The sequence below is a fragment of the Petromyzon marinus genome, chromosome 30 (assembly GCF_048934315.1).
Source record: "Petromyzon marinus isolate PM22_M1 ecotype Great Lakes invasive population chromosome 30, UKy_Petmar_22M1.pri1.0, whole genome shotgun sequence".
Lineage (NCBI taxonomy): Eukaryota > Metazoa > Chordata > Hyperoartia > Petromyzontiformes > Petromyzontidae > Petromyzon > Petromyzon marinus.
The window spans coordinates 11,718,791-11,736,455 of NC_133696.1; the positions used below are offsets into that span (position 1 = coordinate 11,718,791).

The window sequence follows — 17,665 nt, forward strand, 5'->3', positions numbered from 1 at the left end:
CGTGACGTCAGCAGGCACAGTGCGTGACGCTGCCGCATGCGGGTGACATCACAGGTGTGACGTCACAGCTCACTTGCCATGCAAAATATATGCATTATTGTGACCCTCCCCCCCAAAATACAAAAGTCAAAGTCTATTTTTAGACGTTTTGCATTGTGTACAGTCTGGACGCTGCCCACATGCCAAATTTCAAGTTTGTTGCATGTTTGGAAGTATGCTAAACATTTCGAACAGACACACATTCACAAATTTCCCTTTTATACAGAGAGATGAAAAGCTTATCATTTTACATCTGTAACACTTAATTGAAAACGACATTTCGTGTGAATTTTCTCTCGTCGTTTAAGTAGATGGCCTTGCTGGGGGTTCGGTTCGATGCGGACTTTCACCTGTTTGGAATTGCGGGATCGAGATAAGGCGACATAGAACTGGCCGTGCGAGAAGACCGCCGTCTGCAGATTGATTCCAACGTAATCGAACGTCTGTCCCTGCGCCTCCGTCGTTCATGCAGGGGGTGCGTAGGTCTGCAGCGCCCCCTGCATGATAACGACGAAAAGTGCAGCGTTCATCACAGATAAAGTTGTGCGCTTATATAAGAGTATTACTTTATTTAAAATTTACAATTCGTATTTCTCACGTTAAAAAAGTTGTTCAAGAGTGGAAAATTGGTGGGGTTGCAACATATCTGCTCAGCTTTTAACATGAGGGTCAATGGGAAAACAGTGATCGTGTAAGGAGTTTTCGCTTACCGAGCAATTTTCGCAAAACGTATTTCTCTCGTTATGCAAGACACGCCTGTAATACAAACTACAGGCGTATGTATGCTCAACTTCTTTCGCACCGTACGTAGTAGCCAACCGTGCTAATCACAGGTATATGCCACGCAGACATATGCGTGGTGCACAAACAGTGATGAGACGTCACTCTACTAATCGCATCACGTTAAACACAACAGCGTGGGGTTTGCACAGCTAACCCACTCAGTGGCCTCCCCACCTCCCCCCGACTGCGATAAAACCATCATGCTATTTATACAAGGCGACGTGGAGGGCAGAGAGCCTGTAATAATTATTAATCCTCGATGATATCCACACCAGCTGGCACGTCGAGAGGGTTAGACCTTACATAACGGATGCCGCTGTCCGAGTGTCCGATGCCCTCCTCCTTCAAAGCGTGGTCCGGTCACTTTAGGTGCCACATGTGACTGCTATTACGCGGCACCAGGGCTATTGATTGACAGGCAAATGAGCCGCACGCACCCGGGGTCCTTGATCATAATTTGCCCTTTAATGAGTTTGAGCATTTGCCCTAAAACGGTGTGCCTCATTCACTCTGTGCACTGTGCACTCGCCTTTTAGGACGTTGAGTGCTACGCGAGACACGGGCGTCCGAATACAAGACAAGCGGCGGGTTATCGGTCAACTTTGCGTAAGCAGCAACTGGCTTAAAATGCAAGTGCAGGGTTAATGGGGAGTGAAAGTTATCATCAGGCACCCAGTGTTACTAAGGTCGACCTTAGCTTGCCCTCCTTACACATGGTTGGTGATGGGAGATATACACGGTGATCAAATTTATTGGTATTACACTGATGTCCAGCGACCCTGTCCCCTTCCTTCTCAACAAGTGATTGAACAGTGTGAACACGGCGGATCCTTTTCTTACAGAGGAAGCGTTAAAATGTTTAGTACGCGTATCTAGCCCGGTGGGAGATGTGCAGAGGATTTACGTCTTATTTGGTACCTACAAATTGATCAGCCTGTACAGTACTGCACCGTATAGTGAACACCCAAGGCTGTCGAGTAAATGGGCTTACTGGTCTTGCATGTCAAATGACAAATTACAGGAGGGCAGCTCTAAAAAAATGTGCATTTACATCTGGTACCCGGAGCATTAAATGAGCAAAAAAAATGCACAATTCAGTAATCAACTTCATGGGCCATCATTTTCAGGAAAACTAACGCCACCATCGACCCCACCATTTTCATCGTCAAAACACAATGGCCAGTGACAAAACCTGTTCATCGTTCTCGCACGACAGGGCACCACTGCCACAACACAAATGACTATCACCGCTGTAATCGCAACGCAGCTACCCCGCCTCCAGCATTGTAAATCAGCATCACATCTCTGCCGTGACGCTATCAACAACGCATCAGGAAATCGGCACCAGCAAGCGCTCTCATACCCAAGACATCACTGTCAATGCCACCGTTCGTACCGACACAATGTTTCTCATCACCACCACCACCATACTCACCACCACCTCCATCATCAAAGGCAAAGATCCCCCGTATTGCCTGTGACAGACTGTTGGGGCAAGTGCTGTTAGCGAGCATCTATGAAGGCCGGCACGGCACACGAGGGGGTGGGTGGCCAGCACCACGCCCGGCCGCCTTTGGCTCCCTAGTGGCGATGTTTACAGATACTCATTTGAGGCCGAGTCAACCTAGGGGAGGCCCGGGACCGATTAAGATAATCGTCACTGGTGTTGGTGGCCGTGAGCGGGAATCGAACTGGGATCGCCGGGTTCGTCGCGCAGCGCGCTAACCGCTGCGCCACCGCTCCCCACATCTCCAATACCACCAACCACTCTTAAGTCGCCAGAGCCATCATTATCCAACACGACATCTGAATGGGTTATCATCATCACTGGCCAATCATAACAGCCGTGCACATCCATCGCCAGACATGGCAGCCAGCGTCTCTCCATCACATCACCACAGCCATCGTCGGGCGAACATTCATTTGCGACATCACCACCACCACCACCACGAGCCCCAGGCCCAGCGCTTACTCTGCGTATCCCGTGGCCCAGGGCATCTTGCGGCCGCCCTCCCTGGGGATGAGGATGGGTCGCACCAGGTGGTCCGCGGAGCACTCCGCCTCGTCCGCGCTCAGGTTGAGGAACTCTGGGCGCGAGTAAGGGAAGCGCACGGACAGCGCCTCGGTACCCTCCGCGCCGTGTCCACCTCCTCCTCCTCCACCTCCTCCACCACCACCTCCTCCACCTCCTCCTCCTCCACTGTCAGCCGAGCCCGGCAGCATCCCCCCCACTAGGCTCGCCACGGCGTTGCGCACTCGGCTCAGCATGGCCCGATCCCTGGTGTGTCTCTCTCTCTGTGTCTCTGTCTCTGCTCAGGCTGCGTGTGCCCGATCCCTTGTGTGTCTCTCTCTGTCTCTCTGTCTCCGCGTCTCTGCTCAGGCTCCGTTTGCCCGATCCCTGGTGTCTGTCTCTGTATCTGTGTCTCTGTCTCTCTCTGTGTCTCTGTCTCTGTGTCTCTGTATCTGTGTCTCTGTATCTGTGTCTCTGTATCTGTGTCTCTGTATCTGTGTCTCTGTATCTGTGTCTCTGTATCTGTGTCTCTGTGTCTGTGTCTCTGCTCAGGCTACGTGTGCCCGATCCCTGGTGTCTCTCTCTGTGTCTCTGTCTCTGCTCAGGCTCCGTGTGCGCCTGCGCCGGCTCTCTCGCTCTCTCTCTGCGCCGGCTCACTGCAGGGCCCGTCCCGACTCCTTCGGCACTTCGCGATCTCTCCCGCCAGGCCGGTGCGTCAACGGCTCCTGCTCGATCCGCCTGGCTCCCTCCCTCGAGGTCACTTCGCCTTCTGCCGCGCCCTGCGTCCACGTTGACCGCTCCAGGTGGAGCCACTGCCCTGCCAGGTGTCCCCGGGCAGCGGTGGGCAGCGGTGGGCAGAGGGAGACGCGGCGGGGCTTGGGAGAGACCTCTCTGCCCGACCGTGGCCGTACGGGCAGACGCAGCGAGCGGGGAGAGAGATCGGCTGCGGGGCGGGGAGACGCGGCGGCTGTGCGGGGGGCACAATACGGAGCGGGCAGTGACACTGCGAGAGGGAGGGAGACGGAGCCCCCCCGGAACAGGCTCGCCGCTTCTGGCGGAGACCCCGCACGGGCTGGGGCGTGCGCTGCTGCTGGGGGGGGGGGGAGGGGGGGGCTGCACACCCCGGCTAGGAGGAGGAGGAGACGAGGAGCGGGAGGCGCGGGGAGACCGACCCGGGGAGCCAACACCCGCTCCCCACCGACAGCGTGACACCAGACCTGGTCGCTGGAGGCGGGGCCTGAAGGCACGAGGGCGGGGCTATAGGGTTTGGAGGCGGGGCTGTGGGTATGGAGGGCGGAGCCCTAAGGGGTGGATCCCTCAGCGCCGTGGGGACCTAGAGGCGGGACCAGATGGAATAAGGGCGGGACCGAAGGGTTATAGGGCGGGGCCTGGACTGGGGGGTAGGGGCGTGGCAATTAGGGGTAGGAGCGGGGCAATGAGGGGTAGGGGCGGGACAATGGGGTGTTAGGGGCGGGGCAATGTGAAGTAAGGGCGGGGCCGTGGGGTGTTTTGGGGGCGGGGTGTCGAGACGCATCACCCACCCCTCGACGGTGGCGATGGAGAAGACAAATCAAGATGAAGACGTAGGGTCTTCATCATAGCTGTCCCTCCACACACACACGCCGTGCCAGTGCTTCGCTTACGCGTCCCAGGCTCCCTTCTCAGAGTGCACAGCTTCAGCAGTTCGGTAGAGTTCTAAGCAAACGCTGGGCCCGTTTCAACGCACAGTGTCTCATCAGTAGTCAAGCTTGCTTGGACCAATGCTGGTGAATGAACTTCCAGAATGTCATGGGCAATGACTCTCTCAGACGAGGGTCCTTCGACCACAAATGCAGACAAGACGTCTTGTCTGCGAGTTATGTTGTATATTGACTTTAAAGCTTTCGTGACTGCAGGAATTCCTATTCATATTCTTGGGTCTTTCGGTAAAGTCAAATATTTCAATGGAAATATTTTATTTGAAACTATCTGCGTGCCGTCTTTTAAAGATAATCTGCTAACCATCGTGAGAAGTGACCTTGAAGAGGAAGTGATTTTTCTTCATAGTTGCTGAGTAGAGGTACAAAGTTCAAAAACACCAAGAGCGAATCTATGGCTGTATAACCAAAGATTCATGAATAAGAATAGAGCAATTCGAATTTTCTTTCGTGAATTCGCGATTTTATGAATGTCTACTTAGTGCCCTCTGGTGGCCTGATATGGTTACTGTTGCCGTAATTGCATTGCGTTCGAAGGGCAATGTTCTTGAAAAATATATAACTGTTTTATGTACCCTTTATAAAACAGGTGTAAAGATGTTCAAACACCAAATACAAAGATTTTGCAAGGAATTAAGTTAGTGCATTAACCACGCGTGCTTGGAGTGAACATGCAAACAAAACATACTCTGGCAATATATTTAGTTTGCATGTAAAAAATATTCTTATTTTTACTTCATCATTTGATACTGTCAAAAAAGATCCCATGATAATGTTATTCTAATGGTCGACCATGCGATCCTCACTGTGGCATCTCTAGGTTGCTTCTCCAGCCACCAGAAATGATGGCCTCGCCCGTCTATTCCTGTGATATCATAATTCCCCGTGGCATTTCCCTTCCGAGTGAGAATCAGAATATTTGTTTCGACTGCAGGAATCCGATGAGCTTCAAAGGTCGTTTTGTCTCATAGATGTCAGTCGAGGCGGGTCAGAGTGTCACGACAATTAATAACACAAAAACACGCGAGCAATGCAACGTGTGGGAAAGTTAAACAATTACTTAATAAACTCCTTTAAAGAAAGTTTTACTGGTAGGAACCTCCTGGTTACTACACCAGCCCACAGGGGATTGTTGTGTCCGTTCGTCCGTCCGTCGTGCATCCAAAAATGGGAGAGGTGGGGCTGGGTGGAGAGGGGAGGGTGGAGAGGGGAGGGTGGAGAGGGGCTGGGTGGGGAGGGGAGGGTGGGGAGGGGCTGGGTGGGGAGGGGAGGGTGGGGAGGGGCTGGGTGGGGAGGGTGGGGCTGGGTGGGGAGGGGCTGGTCACCCCGTGGTGCCCTTATAAAACTCAACGTTTAACCTACTCACGCCGGCTTGTGCCCGCCCTCACGGTCGGGCATATTTGTGGAATACACCACGTGGTGCCGCCGTTGACCCTGGCCATTGACCGAGCAACCCAACGTTCCTACCAGCTCCCTCCGCAGGAATGTGTTTTTTTAATCAACGGTTTTATTCACAACTGGCGCGCCTGAGACACGTGGCGCCTGGTTCTTGAGAGAGGCGATTCAAGAGTTTAGGGACCGCGGCGTTTTTGACCTACACAAAATATATAAATAATAAGGTGTCCATACAAAATGTTAATTGCATGCACTGTCACCGGATCTGAGTACGCGTGCAACATTTGGAATTGATTGGCCAACAGGAAGTAGACTAACTTTTGATTACAAGATTTGACTACGACACAGGAGTCAAGTTAAGTAAAACCGTTGAAAATTGACATACAAATACAACTAAACTATTTGTTTAATCTTACCAGGTAAAGAACAAGTGATACCATTATCAGATATTAGAGTTCAAGGGTATTGTGACCTGGATCACCAATATGACAAAGCAATGAAATAAAATAAAGTACAGCAGGGAAGCAAATATGAATCAGAGTAACAACAACCAAATAGAAATCAGATCAAGGACAACTGCTTATATAAAAAAAAAATACGAAAGTTAGCTGGGAGGAAAAAAAACCTTTATACCGCTCATTACACAATTATTTATAGAAGCATTGAACACATTTAAGGTCAGTATTGCCCGAATTAAACAGGTAAAGAAACGGATTGTTAAATAGAATTGCTGGTCAAGCTATCATACAGAAGAGACAATTTAGCATCAAATTGTAATTGAGGTGTAAAAGTATTCTATTGTTGTAGACTTGTATGTATTCAGCTAGGCTCCTTGCCAATGTTATTATACGCGTCTGTGTATTTATGTCTGCGTGTGCCAAGTGCAGTGTATAGCGGTTAGTGCTACGCTGCGCTACGAACCTGGCGACCCGGGTTCGTTTCCCGCTCAGGGCAAACACCAGTGATGATTATCTGAACCGGTCCTGGGCATCACCTAGGTTGACTCAGCCTCAAATGAGTACCTGGTGCGATGTGTGAACATCGCCACTAGGGAGACAAAGGCGGCTGGGCGTAGTGTTGGCCACCCACCGTATCGTGTGCCACCGTGCCGGCCTTAATAGGTGCTCACTAACAGCACTTGCCCCTACAGTCTGTTCAGACTATACGGGGGGTCTTTGTCTTTTTTTTACATGAGCATAGTGTGAAGCTCATCCACAACCCCTATTATCTGTGGTGTCGAAGACGTTAACATGAGCACTCTCACTAGCTGCATCGTCGCATTTCGATTTAAGAAATCCTTGTTTTGTTTAAAAGAATCCTTCCAAACTCACCAATCACACTCAACTGTCGAGGACGTGTAAATCGGTCTCCGTGGGAGAGAGAGATCACTGTGGGATAGAGATGTCCTGGGCTAATGAGTTGTAAATTGGAATTTGTTTTGCTTTGTTGGTATGCTAACACGGAACCCTCAAAAACATCAAGCTTTGACGAAAAACACGTTTAATAACTTCACCGCAATAACATCTCATACTTGGGTGTAACCAGATAACTAAACACAATGATAAGATCAGGGAATAATAAATTAGTCCTAAATATTATAATAAATGTCCCTGTTTCTTTATTTTCATATTTATTTCCATGAATATTTAAGTATTGTGTATGCACACTTATATGGCGAATAAATGTACCCTGTGAACTGATAAGAACTGTGGTATCTACAGTACTACTGTATTGTTATTTTGGTTTGTGCCTTCCAATGTTGTGTATCGCATGCAATCTATTCCCACCCCATCCGACTCTGTGAAATGTGTGGAAATCCTGCCAGAGGAAAATGTGACGGCTTACTGCAATCAATGTGCCACGTCACGGACATGCCGGGCTTACAAAATCATCAACGGACGGCACAAACACTGCCTCTTGATAGTGAGTACGGCACTGACGTCGCCTGTGCAAGCGACCACAACGGGATTTTCAAACGTCTGCGTCCGTTCCAAGGTATTTCTTATCGACTCGCGCATTGCGGGATTGTGAATTTTATGACCTGTGTTGACTCTGCCACCACTTCGCTTGTGATTGTGTGACATTGTGGTTACTGGGCGTCTATGTCTTTCCTTTGGAATGTCACAAGGTGTATCTCACGTAACTTCTGTCAGCAGTGGCGTAAACAGGAAATTGCAGACCTGCACTTTTATCTTTGTTGAGATGTAAGGATGTGCTTTAGCTTCAAAGAAAATAATCCATCGTAACTCCTTGGGGTAGTTTTTTTCCCCCCGGGGCAGAGCACATTGACTCGAGTTGCCTTCCGTGACAATAGCCTCGTGACATCTGCACAGTGGGCAGAGCTCGAGCGGGTTAAATCACCCCTCTATTTCGATTTAAAGCTTTCGTGACTGCAAGGATTCATCTTCGTTGGTTCTTTCGGTAAAGTCACGTAGAATGAGAATAAAATAATTAAATAACACAATACAATTCTCACGACGTTTCGGCCACAACGCAAGCGGCCGTCTTCAGGGGAAAGGTGCAGACCTGTCGGAACGACAGAGCTTCAATGAACGATGTTAAGATTCGTAGCGACTTTTAAGCTGGTTGGGAGAAGTGAGGCACCTTGACAAAGGGGGTTTACATATCAAATAGCTGAGGGATTAGCTTGTGACTGGTCACGTCGTGAGAATGTTATTATGTTATTTTATTATTTATTCTCATTCTACGTGACTTTACCGAAAGAACCAAAGAAGATCACCCCTATATATTAATTTAGTCAATGTCACGAGAACGAGTCGCAATTATTGTGGTGGGTGAATCCAGCGTTGCAAAATTAAATCGGCAACACGCTGAGCAAACATAGCACGCTGCAAATGTGAATCATTTCGTCACGTTAAATTAGGCTGATATAAACAGTATCGCTGTGAAATTGGCCCAGAAAATCTCATTGCAGTACGAAGTTGTATATTTTTAGAACACATTTTGCGTGTGAGCGTCCCAGATCGAAGCGTAAATTTGATTACATTTCATATGAATCAGCGCGAGTTCCATTTCCTTTTACGGAAATAATTGAGGCCAAATCCAGTGAGATGCTTTGACGAATGTTGATTGGGACCCTATCCGATGGAGGGTCTTGGAGAGAGGTGTCTCGGTGCGGTCACATCACACGACGTGTGTGTTGTGTTTGACGCATGTGGACAGTTTTACACGCGCACGCACTTGGCCTACAGCTCACACTGATGACCCTAACTCTGTGCATTCTCTGCCACCCTCCGGGCCCCATTAGAGCCCACTCCTTTGGGGGGACTCTTTTCGAGAAAGCGTCAGAATTTCCGTTTGGTGCCTCCGAGTGTCGTGTACCCCCTTGTATAGGTACTGTACACACGACAGGCGCAGTGCTGATGTACGACTGTATGCTGAATTTCTTTCGTACCGTACGTAGACAACCGTGCTAATCGGAGGTGCCTAAGAAAGATAGGCATTCAAGGGAAGACGATGGGATAACGTCACTCTGATTGCTTTCGCGTGAGACAAACTCACCCGCAATGCGCCCAATGTCGTCAAATCTCAGGAGCTGAGCAGTGTGTCAGCCTGCACAGTGCTCGTTTGATGCACAAATGGAATATTAATAAAGAAAACTCTCCGGCAGTGTGCAAATGTGTGGGTCACCCAGAACAGACCGTACAACGTGTAACGACGCATTGCCCCCCAATCCACAACCACAAAGGAGACATCACGGCGATAGAATTCCGCTGCTCCGGACGCAGTAATCTTGGCTTGATACACCTGAGTGTGAAATGGTGGTTGTTGCTGTGCGTCGACATCGACCATACGGATAAGGAAGTGCAACGTGAAGATTTTTTTTTTACTTCATTGTGTTCACAAGTACAGCATGCGGTTCTGCCTTCACCAACCCCCATGGTGAAGTATGGTCTCATTACCGTCACGGCCCACATGGCACGAGGAGGCCCTCATCCAGCTGTGGACTGACAAAGGAGCTCTACTCTACGTGTATACATGACGTACATTTCAGCTCTACAATGTTTGCATCTTAATATTGATAAGCCACACACTTTCGAGTTCTTGATTTTTTTTCTGGCAGTGAAGAAACATTTTTGATTACTCTGCCAAAGAGTCGGTATTTTTCACGTTGTATTTTTTTAGACGAAGTCATTCTGCAGCAGTTATGATCGTGACGACGACAACACATGCAAGGTCGTTATGGAAATTAAAATGGCCATGTCCATCAACACATCCATCTCCCCACATCTGCTGTAAAATCATACACAGCCTGTCTGAGGTATGCACTATGTACATATTCGGCGTGACTCTCACACGTCTCACGGCTGCGTGACCAAACCTCAGAGACCTTGGGTATTAGTAATCGGCTCTGTACTCTGTAAATGGAAAGCACGCCGAATGTTCCATTCACGCTCTATGCAAACCACGTGATTAATCCTTGGTCCGACTGCACTACGGTGGCAGTGGTGGGCAGGCACATACACACACACAACAACAAACTCAAGTGTTCACAATTATCGTGAGCATGCATGTGCACCCCATGCCTGCTATGTTGCATATTCTCCTCTGAACTCAGAATTGCCTCTTCACTGGCCCACTTGTAACTCGAGTCCTTGAATCGCGCGACTTTTCCTGCACGCATTTTTTTTACGCCGCACAAATGTATCTCAAATCAACTTTTAGCTTGACTAAAAATGATCACAGCAGTATTGTTCCTCCCCCCCCTCTCTCTCCCGCCGCATACGCCTGCAATGCGATCGTGTTTCTTGAGCGACTAGCCGCCACTCCGAAGGAATCGATCTCGGCGTTACGCAACTCATCCTCGGGCGCGCAGCAGCACTTTGGCTCCGAGCCGAGGAGGGTGAGTTGTGTAATCGCGTTGGGACACTTTGCCTGGGCACGACTAAGCAGATCATCACAACGACGCCGCGTGCCCCGTGTCGCCCGGAGACCGTGCCCGTGTTGGTGATGGAAGGGGGAGCGCCACTCGAGTTGCCGTCTTTGCATCGTCAGATAACGGAGGGGTCTCTGTGTGTCCCCCACGCGGGAGAGAGAGAGAGATGGGCAGAGGAAGTGGGGGTTTCCTAAAATAAAAGGGACTATGGTCACAATTAACATGTAACCACTTTATTTTATTTTTTTTAAAGCATAAATTAGTGTTGTGCGGTATATAATGATATTGTCCCTAATATGATTGCTGTCATATATATTACAATTAATTTGAGCCCTCGTAAATCCACTACTGGATGAAGGCCTTCATACGCGGTGTCATTTATGGGGGTTGATTGACCATACTTCACCGAACTGGTTAGTGCGAGTTCGTGAAAGGGTGGGGGGGGGGCAAAGTCGTTTTTTAGACGCCACTCACCACTGATGTTAGCCGTGACCAGGCATCTAACTCAACCCACAAGGAAAGGTGCCATCCCAATAAACATGCAACGCTGCCCTCGCACGTTCTACGTTTCCCGGGACACTATTTTTAAAGACGGCATTTTAGTTGGTGGCATCATCAAAATAATAATTATACACATCCTTAACTCGGTAAGGTTGGCAACTATGATTCATATATCGTGGAGAAGCAGTAGAGCACCGAGCCGCTTCAATGTCTGTGCCCAAGGCGTTTTCCTGTGCCCAAGGGTGGCAGCGTGCGTGATGCCAGTAGGCACGAGCAAGCACTTACCATTGGCATGGTGCGAAAGAAGTTCAACCTTCATACACAAATCCCCGTATTGCCTGTAACATACTGTGCTGTTAGCGAGCAGCAGCGCCTATGAAGGCCGGCACAGCACACGAGGGGGTGGGTGGCCAGCACCACGCCAGGCTGCCTCTTTCTCCCTCGTGAATATGTTTACACACCGCACCTCATTTGAGGCTGAGTCGACCTAGGGGAGGCCCAGAGGACCGGTTCAGATAATCGTCACTGGTGTTGGCCGTGAGCGAGAATCGAACTCGGGCCGCCGGGTTCGTAGCGCAGAGCGCTAACTCCTCCACTACCGCTCCCCTGTATGTATGTGTACACACCAAGACATACACACATACAGGCAGCAGGGGGCGGTAGCACACAGCTCGGCGCGGGGCGATGAGACAGAGACTTTGTGCCACCCCAAAGCGCACGTGGACCGAGAGGGAGTGCCCGCCCCAGTTGTTGACAAGATCGCGAAATACTCCACGTGTCGGCCGCTGGCGTTTGCACGGAGACGATATTTTGGCGGCAGGGTGACGCAGTGGTAACAGTCGTGCCTCGCAGCAAAAATGGCCTGGGTTCGATTCCCAAAAATTATGTACTTTGTATGCTGTAATACTATTACGGTACTATAAGCATCGGTTAATATTTCTAAAGGTGGCTGGGTGGCCAGTGTACTGAGCTTCTACAGATGAGATTCTAGGTTCGGATCTAGAAATCCCGCCTCTGATTAAATTGGTTCTCATATGTAGTGAGTTCATGGTCCATCACAACTGACTGCACAAACAAAAGTAATATTGAAAAACACTTTAAAAAAAACAGGCTTTAATGAAATGTACCGTACGAGTAATGGCAGAACTCCACGACTCCAGGAAGTGACCCCGAAGCTTGCCTCAACGTAAGGGGCCCGTGGTGATTTACAGCCAACGTCAGTTGACCGTGGACAATTAGACCCAAGCCGAAACATAACATAAAAAATATTGTTTAGAAATATTTATTTTTAGTGATAAAATATAGCATTGTCATCAGTATGACATAAGTATGTCAAGTTTGCAGTCGATACCACATTGGGAAGTGGGTAAAAATTGAGTTACAAGATTTGAGGATACAACAAGAACAACAGACAGTGAGTAAATAAAAAACGTGTAATAATAATAATAATAAAAAAAACAATTGCAGTACGTTTGCGCACTTTGTTAAATTCCAGCTCTGGGGATTCTAAAACACATCAGTTTGACTGCCTTCCGATGAGCATTACTGTAGTCCAGTGGCAGGTGGGGTGAGAGAACGTGCTGGGCCACCTCGACAACACGTGGAGCTGCACCCCTCGGTGAGAGGTATGAATGGGCGCCTCGCTGCGCGAATACTAAAACAGCAAAATATATACATCCTTTAAATTAAATGAATACGATTTAAAAGACCCGCTTCGGCAATAATTATTTTCCCACCAGCTATTAAAAGTTTCTGTTCACTTGGCTCAAGAAATCAAAGTCGTGGTGCCTGAAGGATAGAGCACTCGCTGCTGAATCGCTCTTGTTCGCTGGTGGCGGTGAGCGTTGTCATTTATTCCCGAGGCCCCACGCTGACCGTGGCGAGGTCAGTTTGCTGCCTCATCATCCACCTCGCAATTACTACACCTCCAGTGGAAACGGTGCCTCTGCTCACCTCGGCTTGGTGGAAGTGCTCGCACGCTGGAACGCACCGATGCATAGCCAACCGTGCCCAGCGGAGGCACCAACCTCCCGAGCTCATTTTAGGGGGAGCCTCTCAGCTGGATGTTTTATTCCCCAATGCTACTTTCCACCAACGCTTGTGGCTCGGAGCGTTGCACATCTGTGTTGCGCCTGTCTTTTTAAAGCAGAAGACGTGAAAATAATACGTTTAGCATATTGTACAGTGAGTGAACATTTCTATAAATTAAACTGCAACCGTAATTTGTTTTTTACTCAAGTGGAATACATCCTGTACAAAATTCGAATTGAATACAATCTAAACAAATCCATTGACGATACCGTAGTGATGTCCGCCATCCGCTGGCTAACCATGGGAAACGTCAAGTCATCCTTCAGCACAGACCTCCCCAGACAATATCTCTGACGCAAACACATTAAGTGCTTTTATTGCCCCAAAAAAATTTGTTCGTCATGCCAACACCTGTGAAAATCCCAGCCAAGGAGTAGACAGGTGAGGCCAACGGACAACCCATGGGTAAAGATGTTAACTTTGATAGCAAAAAAAACACATTGCTGCTTTTCAACATGTATACATTTATGCGTGGAATATACCAGCCGGCACTATCTTTAGTTTGGATGCGATGTCACACCGTAGGGTGTGGGTGTGTATGTATTTTTTTCTGTTATGCCGTGGTGATTTAGGCGATGATTTCCTTTGATCAAAACAAGACGATTCCGGCAACACCTGAGATTTTCCAACAACTTTTATAGGTTTAATTTTTTTCTGTTTGCTGGAAAGGAAGAGGGTGGGGGTGGGGGAGATAGGTTTGACTCTTGCCAAGTCGGAACAAAAAAAAATCGACCGAGATTGAAATCGCGACACTGACAATTTCCAGAGCGAGGATCATTTATTTATACAAACATTTCATGCCTAAAAACAAAGTTAATGCTAAAAGAAATACTATTTCTGTGGAAGTGTTGTTGACTTGAGATTAGAGATAAAGAGGGAGTCGCACAGGAATGACAGTTTATGCTGTGCAAATTTATACAACAACAAAAATCCCTAACCACTCTTCAAACATCTGAGAATATTTTAGTGATAAAACCGTGCGGATCTCCTAAAGCAAATGTTGCAAGAGTGCCATTGCAGTTTCATCATCAACCTCGGCAAAACTAAAACATACGGTACGTTTCAGTCTTCTTAAAATGCTCGTAATCATGAACACAAGTTGTTTTTGTGAGGTGGCCACTCAGTTGCTGTTACGAAGTGGAGATGTGTTATAATAAAATATTTTTGTTAATAACAAAACAACTAATTACATGAAGGGTAAAAGTTAAATTTCTTGCTCTGCTGGCAAAAAATGGCCTTGAATAAAGGGAGCTGTCAAGAGCCCCTGTAGAGGCTATTTGGCCTACTCTTCCACACTGGAAATATGTCTTGCAATAGGTGGGAATACCTAAACTTTACCCGACCACCTGCCAATGGATTAACTGTGGTGTACACGGTTATGCTGCCGGGTGGGCAGAAGTAAGGGGGATTTAAAAACATTTGCACCTTTGTTTCAACCGCAACCCCTGGAGATCGAGCTGGTGACCTCCGGATTGCTAGTCCAGAGGGTGCTACCCATCCCCCCACGGCAGCATCCACACAACTTTAATAGTTTGACGCAATGCTGGTGATTGCCCGCACTCATTACACAGAAAGTGCTTGCCACAAACGAGCAACGTTACCTTGCTGATCTCGTCAAGCTGCATTAGCCATCACGAGAACCCCGGTCATCCTCGCAGCAGCGGCTTTTGGCCTTTCATCGAACGAAGGCGCTTTTAGTTGAGCTTCTGCGGCCGTCTGGAACGCTCTTCCTTCCAATATTAGGAAGCCACTGGAGCTCTGCACTTTTAAACAATCTCGATTGAAAACTCATTTCTTTAGAACTACTTTTTTTGCGTTTAGTTTGCCGCGCTTCCCCCGCACCTCTGATCATCACGGTTGGCTAAGTACGGTGCGAAAGAAGTCCAACATACGTACATTACTCAAGGGCAGACACTTGTGGAAATGTTCACAAATTTTCTCATGGGCAAGCTAGCGTAAGTGCCTCTGAGACGGGTTTCGTAACCAGACCCAACACGATGCTCCCATGCTGAAATCAAGCACAGAGAGAGCACGGCGCCCCACGTCGACTGGACTGCGATGCTTTTGTACTTCCTGGAGAGTCGATGCCATCCTCGCCTTGCTCACAACGATCATTATTGGGGGCGCACACGAAGGGCTTATCTTTGGCATTCCTCTTTGTTGTTTATGATTAATCATTTCCAAATTGTGTTCACGAACGAAGTCACGATGTATTCTTCACTTTTGCTCCATAAACGGAAATAACTATTTAATGTTCTGCTGTTTTATTATCCCTGGGTATGCCAATAGATTGTGTCTGTTTATGTATTCGGTGTGAGAAGCGGCGGTGCTGTGGTAGCGCACCGCACGACGAACCCAGCGACCTGGGTTCGATTTCCACTCGTGACCAAGATCAGTGACGGATATCTGAACCGGTCCTGGGCCTCCCAGAATGAGAATCAAAATCTTTATTTAGACTGGAGGAATCCCATGAGCGTTGAAGCCCTGTTTTCACACTTGTCCAGAAGGCTCAGCCTGAAATGAGAACCTGGTATGGTGTGTAAACATCAACACTGGGGATACAAAGGTCGTCCGGCATGGTGGTAGCCAAACCATGCTGTTGTGTGGCGAGCACCGGCATTCATAGTTGCTTGTGAACAGCACTTGCTCCAAAAATCTGTTAGGATTCTCGGGGTGTCTTTATCTTCGTGCTTGTCATGTGTTCAATAATCTGGTGAAGCAATGGGTGTGAGCACTCTCCCGCTGTTTACTAATCCCCGGCGATGCCGTGGCGGTGTGTTTCTGCCTGCTGCAAAGATCCCGCGGTGCTCGGCTCGGTTTTCTCTCAAATCAAAGCTCCGCTCCGTGTCCCCCGGTGTTTGATCATTCCCGGATACCCGACTGGGTGTGTTCCCGTGGCGTGTGTGCGCCTCCCCCCCGCCTGTCTCCATTGCTGCGCTCCTCTTGGTCCAAACTCTGACATGCTCAAAGAAAAATAATAATTCCTCAATATCATCACCTCCATTGGGGGGTGGAAGAACGTTCTGACATTCCTCCGTAAAATAGCTCCTTGATCCATCACAATTTCTGCTTTAAAAAAATGCCTTATCGTATCTTAAATAATTTGTCCATTGATCATATATAAAGACACCATCTTACAATTAGATTCGTGACATTGTGGGTTTGAAAAAGTATGTTCAATGTTACGGCATGGGGATGCCTTTATTCAGCAGTAGATTGGCAAAGGCCTATAAATTATTATAATAGAAAATAACGTGCAGCACATTACCTACCTCAATCGCGTGGCAGATTGTGTTTTCACATTACAAATTCAAGGAATCAGTGAATTACCCTATAGTTATATTTGTATTGGTATTGACAGAAGTCTATATGAATTAATTACGACTCAACATGTGTGTGTACAGTATATATATGCAAGTGCCAATTTAGGCCAGTCACTCACTGTCAGCAAGTTGCCAGGGCAGGTAAATGATCCGTGGCAGTGACGTGTAATTACATTATTAACTGAATCGTTCATCCCTTTAATGTTGATTATTGAGGAAGTATCTGTCAGTCAGTCGGTCATTTGATCGTGCAATTGGGGCCTCCTTTATTTGCCTTATCTTTAATGCCAGCGGAAGGGGAGCTAATGTGCCCAGCGACACGTCCCTGGGCGGGGTCGCCCCGGGCCGAGAGGGCCTTTCAGCGGCCTCTGGGTCCATGGGAACAACTGGCGCCTGCCCCAAACGGCTTCCATCGCCTTCCCAACGCCAGGGCAGCGCCGCTCGGGCTAGACTCGGGCCGGTCCCAAAAAACATGGCGTGGCTGAACGATTTATCCCGATTCGTTTGAACTCGTTTACAGGCAATTTGAGCTTTGTTGGTAAACATTCCAGTTGAAGGGCGCGTGCACCGACAACGGGCCAATCTGAGAAGCTCAACATTAACAAGAATAAATCAAGCGTACAGCATTGTGTTCGTACATATATCCATGTAATTATGAACTGAAAATAAACTCATCTATCGGTGGGAATAAAATAAAGAAAGAACCAAAGAAGATGAATCCTTGCAGTCACGAAAGCTTTAAATCGAAATTTATCGGTGGGAAGTTGTCCCTATTATTGCTTTTCAAGTATTGTGATACGGCCACTGTGATATAGTGGCACAGACGGAGACACCAGGTGTGCCGTTTTATGACACCGTAGCCACTAATGTGATGTAATGATGCTTGTTTTGCCAAGGCTCAGATGAAAAGCAATTTGGGAGCCAACAG

The 17,665-nt window shown here is 48.2% G+C and overlaps 2 protein-coding genes across 6 annotated transcripts in view; one reads left to right on the forward strand and one right to left on the reverse strand.

The window, feature by feature from the left end:
* Positions 1 to 4,069, reverse strand: part of LOC116947615 (protein phosphatase 1H-like) — a 112,485-nt gene extending 108,416 nt beyond the window's left edge. The window contains exon 1 of the mRNA XM_032963564.2: positions 2,795 to 4,069. Within this exon, the coding sequence (XP_032819455.2) occupies positions 2,795 to 3,090 (296 nt within the window). The 5' untranslated portion in view covers positions 3,091 to 4,069. The remainder of the gene's footprint in view (positions 1 to 2,794) is intronic.
* Positions 4,070 to 7,801: 3,732 nt separating this feature from the next.
* Positions 7,802 to 17,665, forward strand: part of LOC103091698 (semaphorin-3C) — a 415,462-nt gene continuing 405,598 nt past the window's right edge. For 2 of the 5 annotated variants that reach the window (XM_032963566.2, XM_032963567.2), the window contains exon 1: positions 7,802 to 7,920. The gene's annotated coding sequence lies outside the window, so the exon portion shown is untranslated. The remainder of the gene's footprint in view (positions 7,921 to 17,665) is intronic. The other 3 variants (XM_076070749.1, XM_076070751.1, XM_076070750.1) reach the window with 2 other exon arrangements.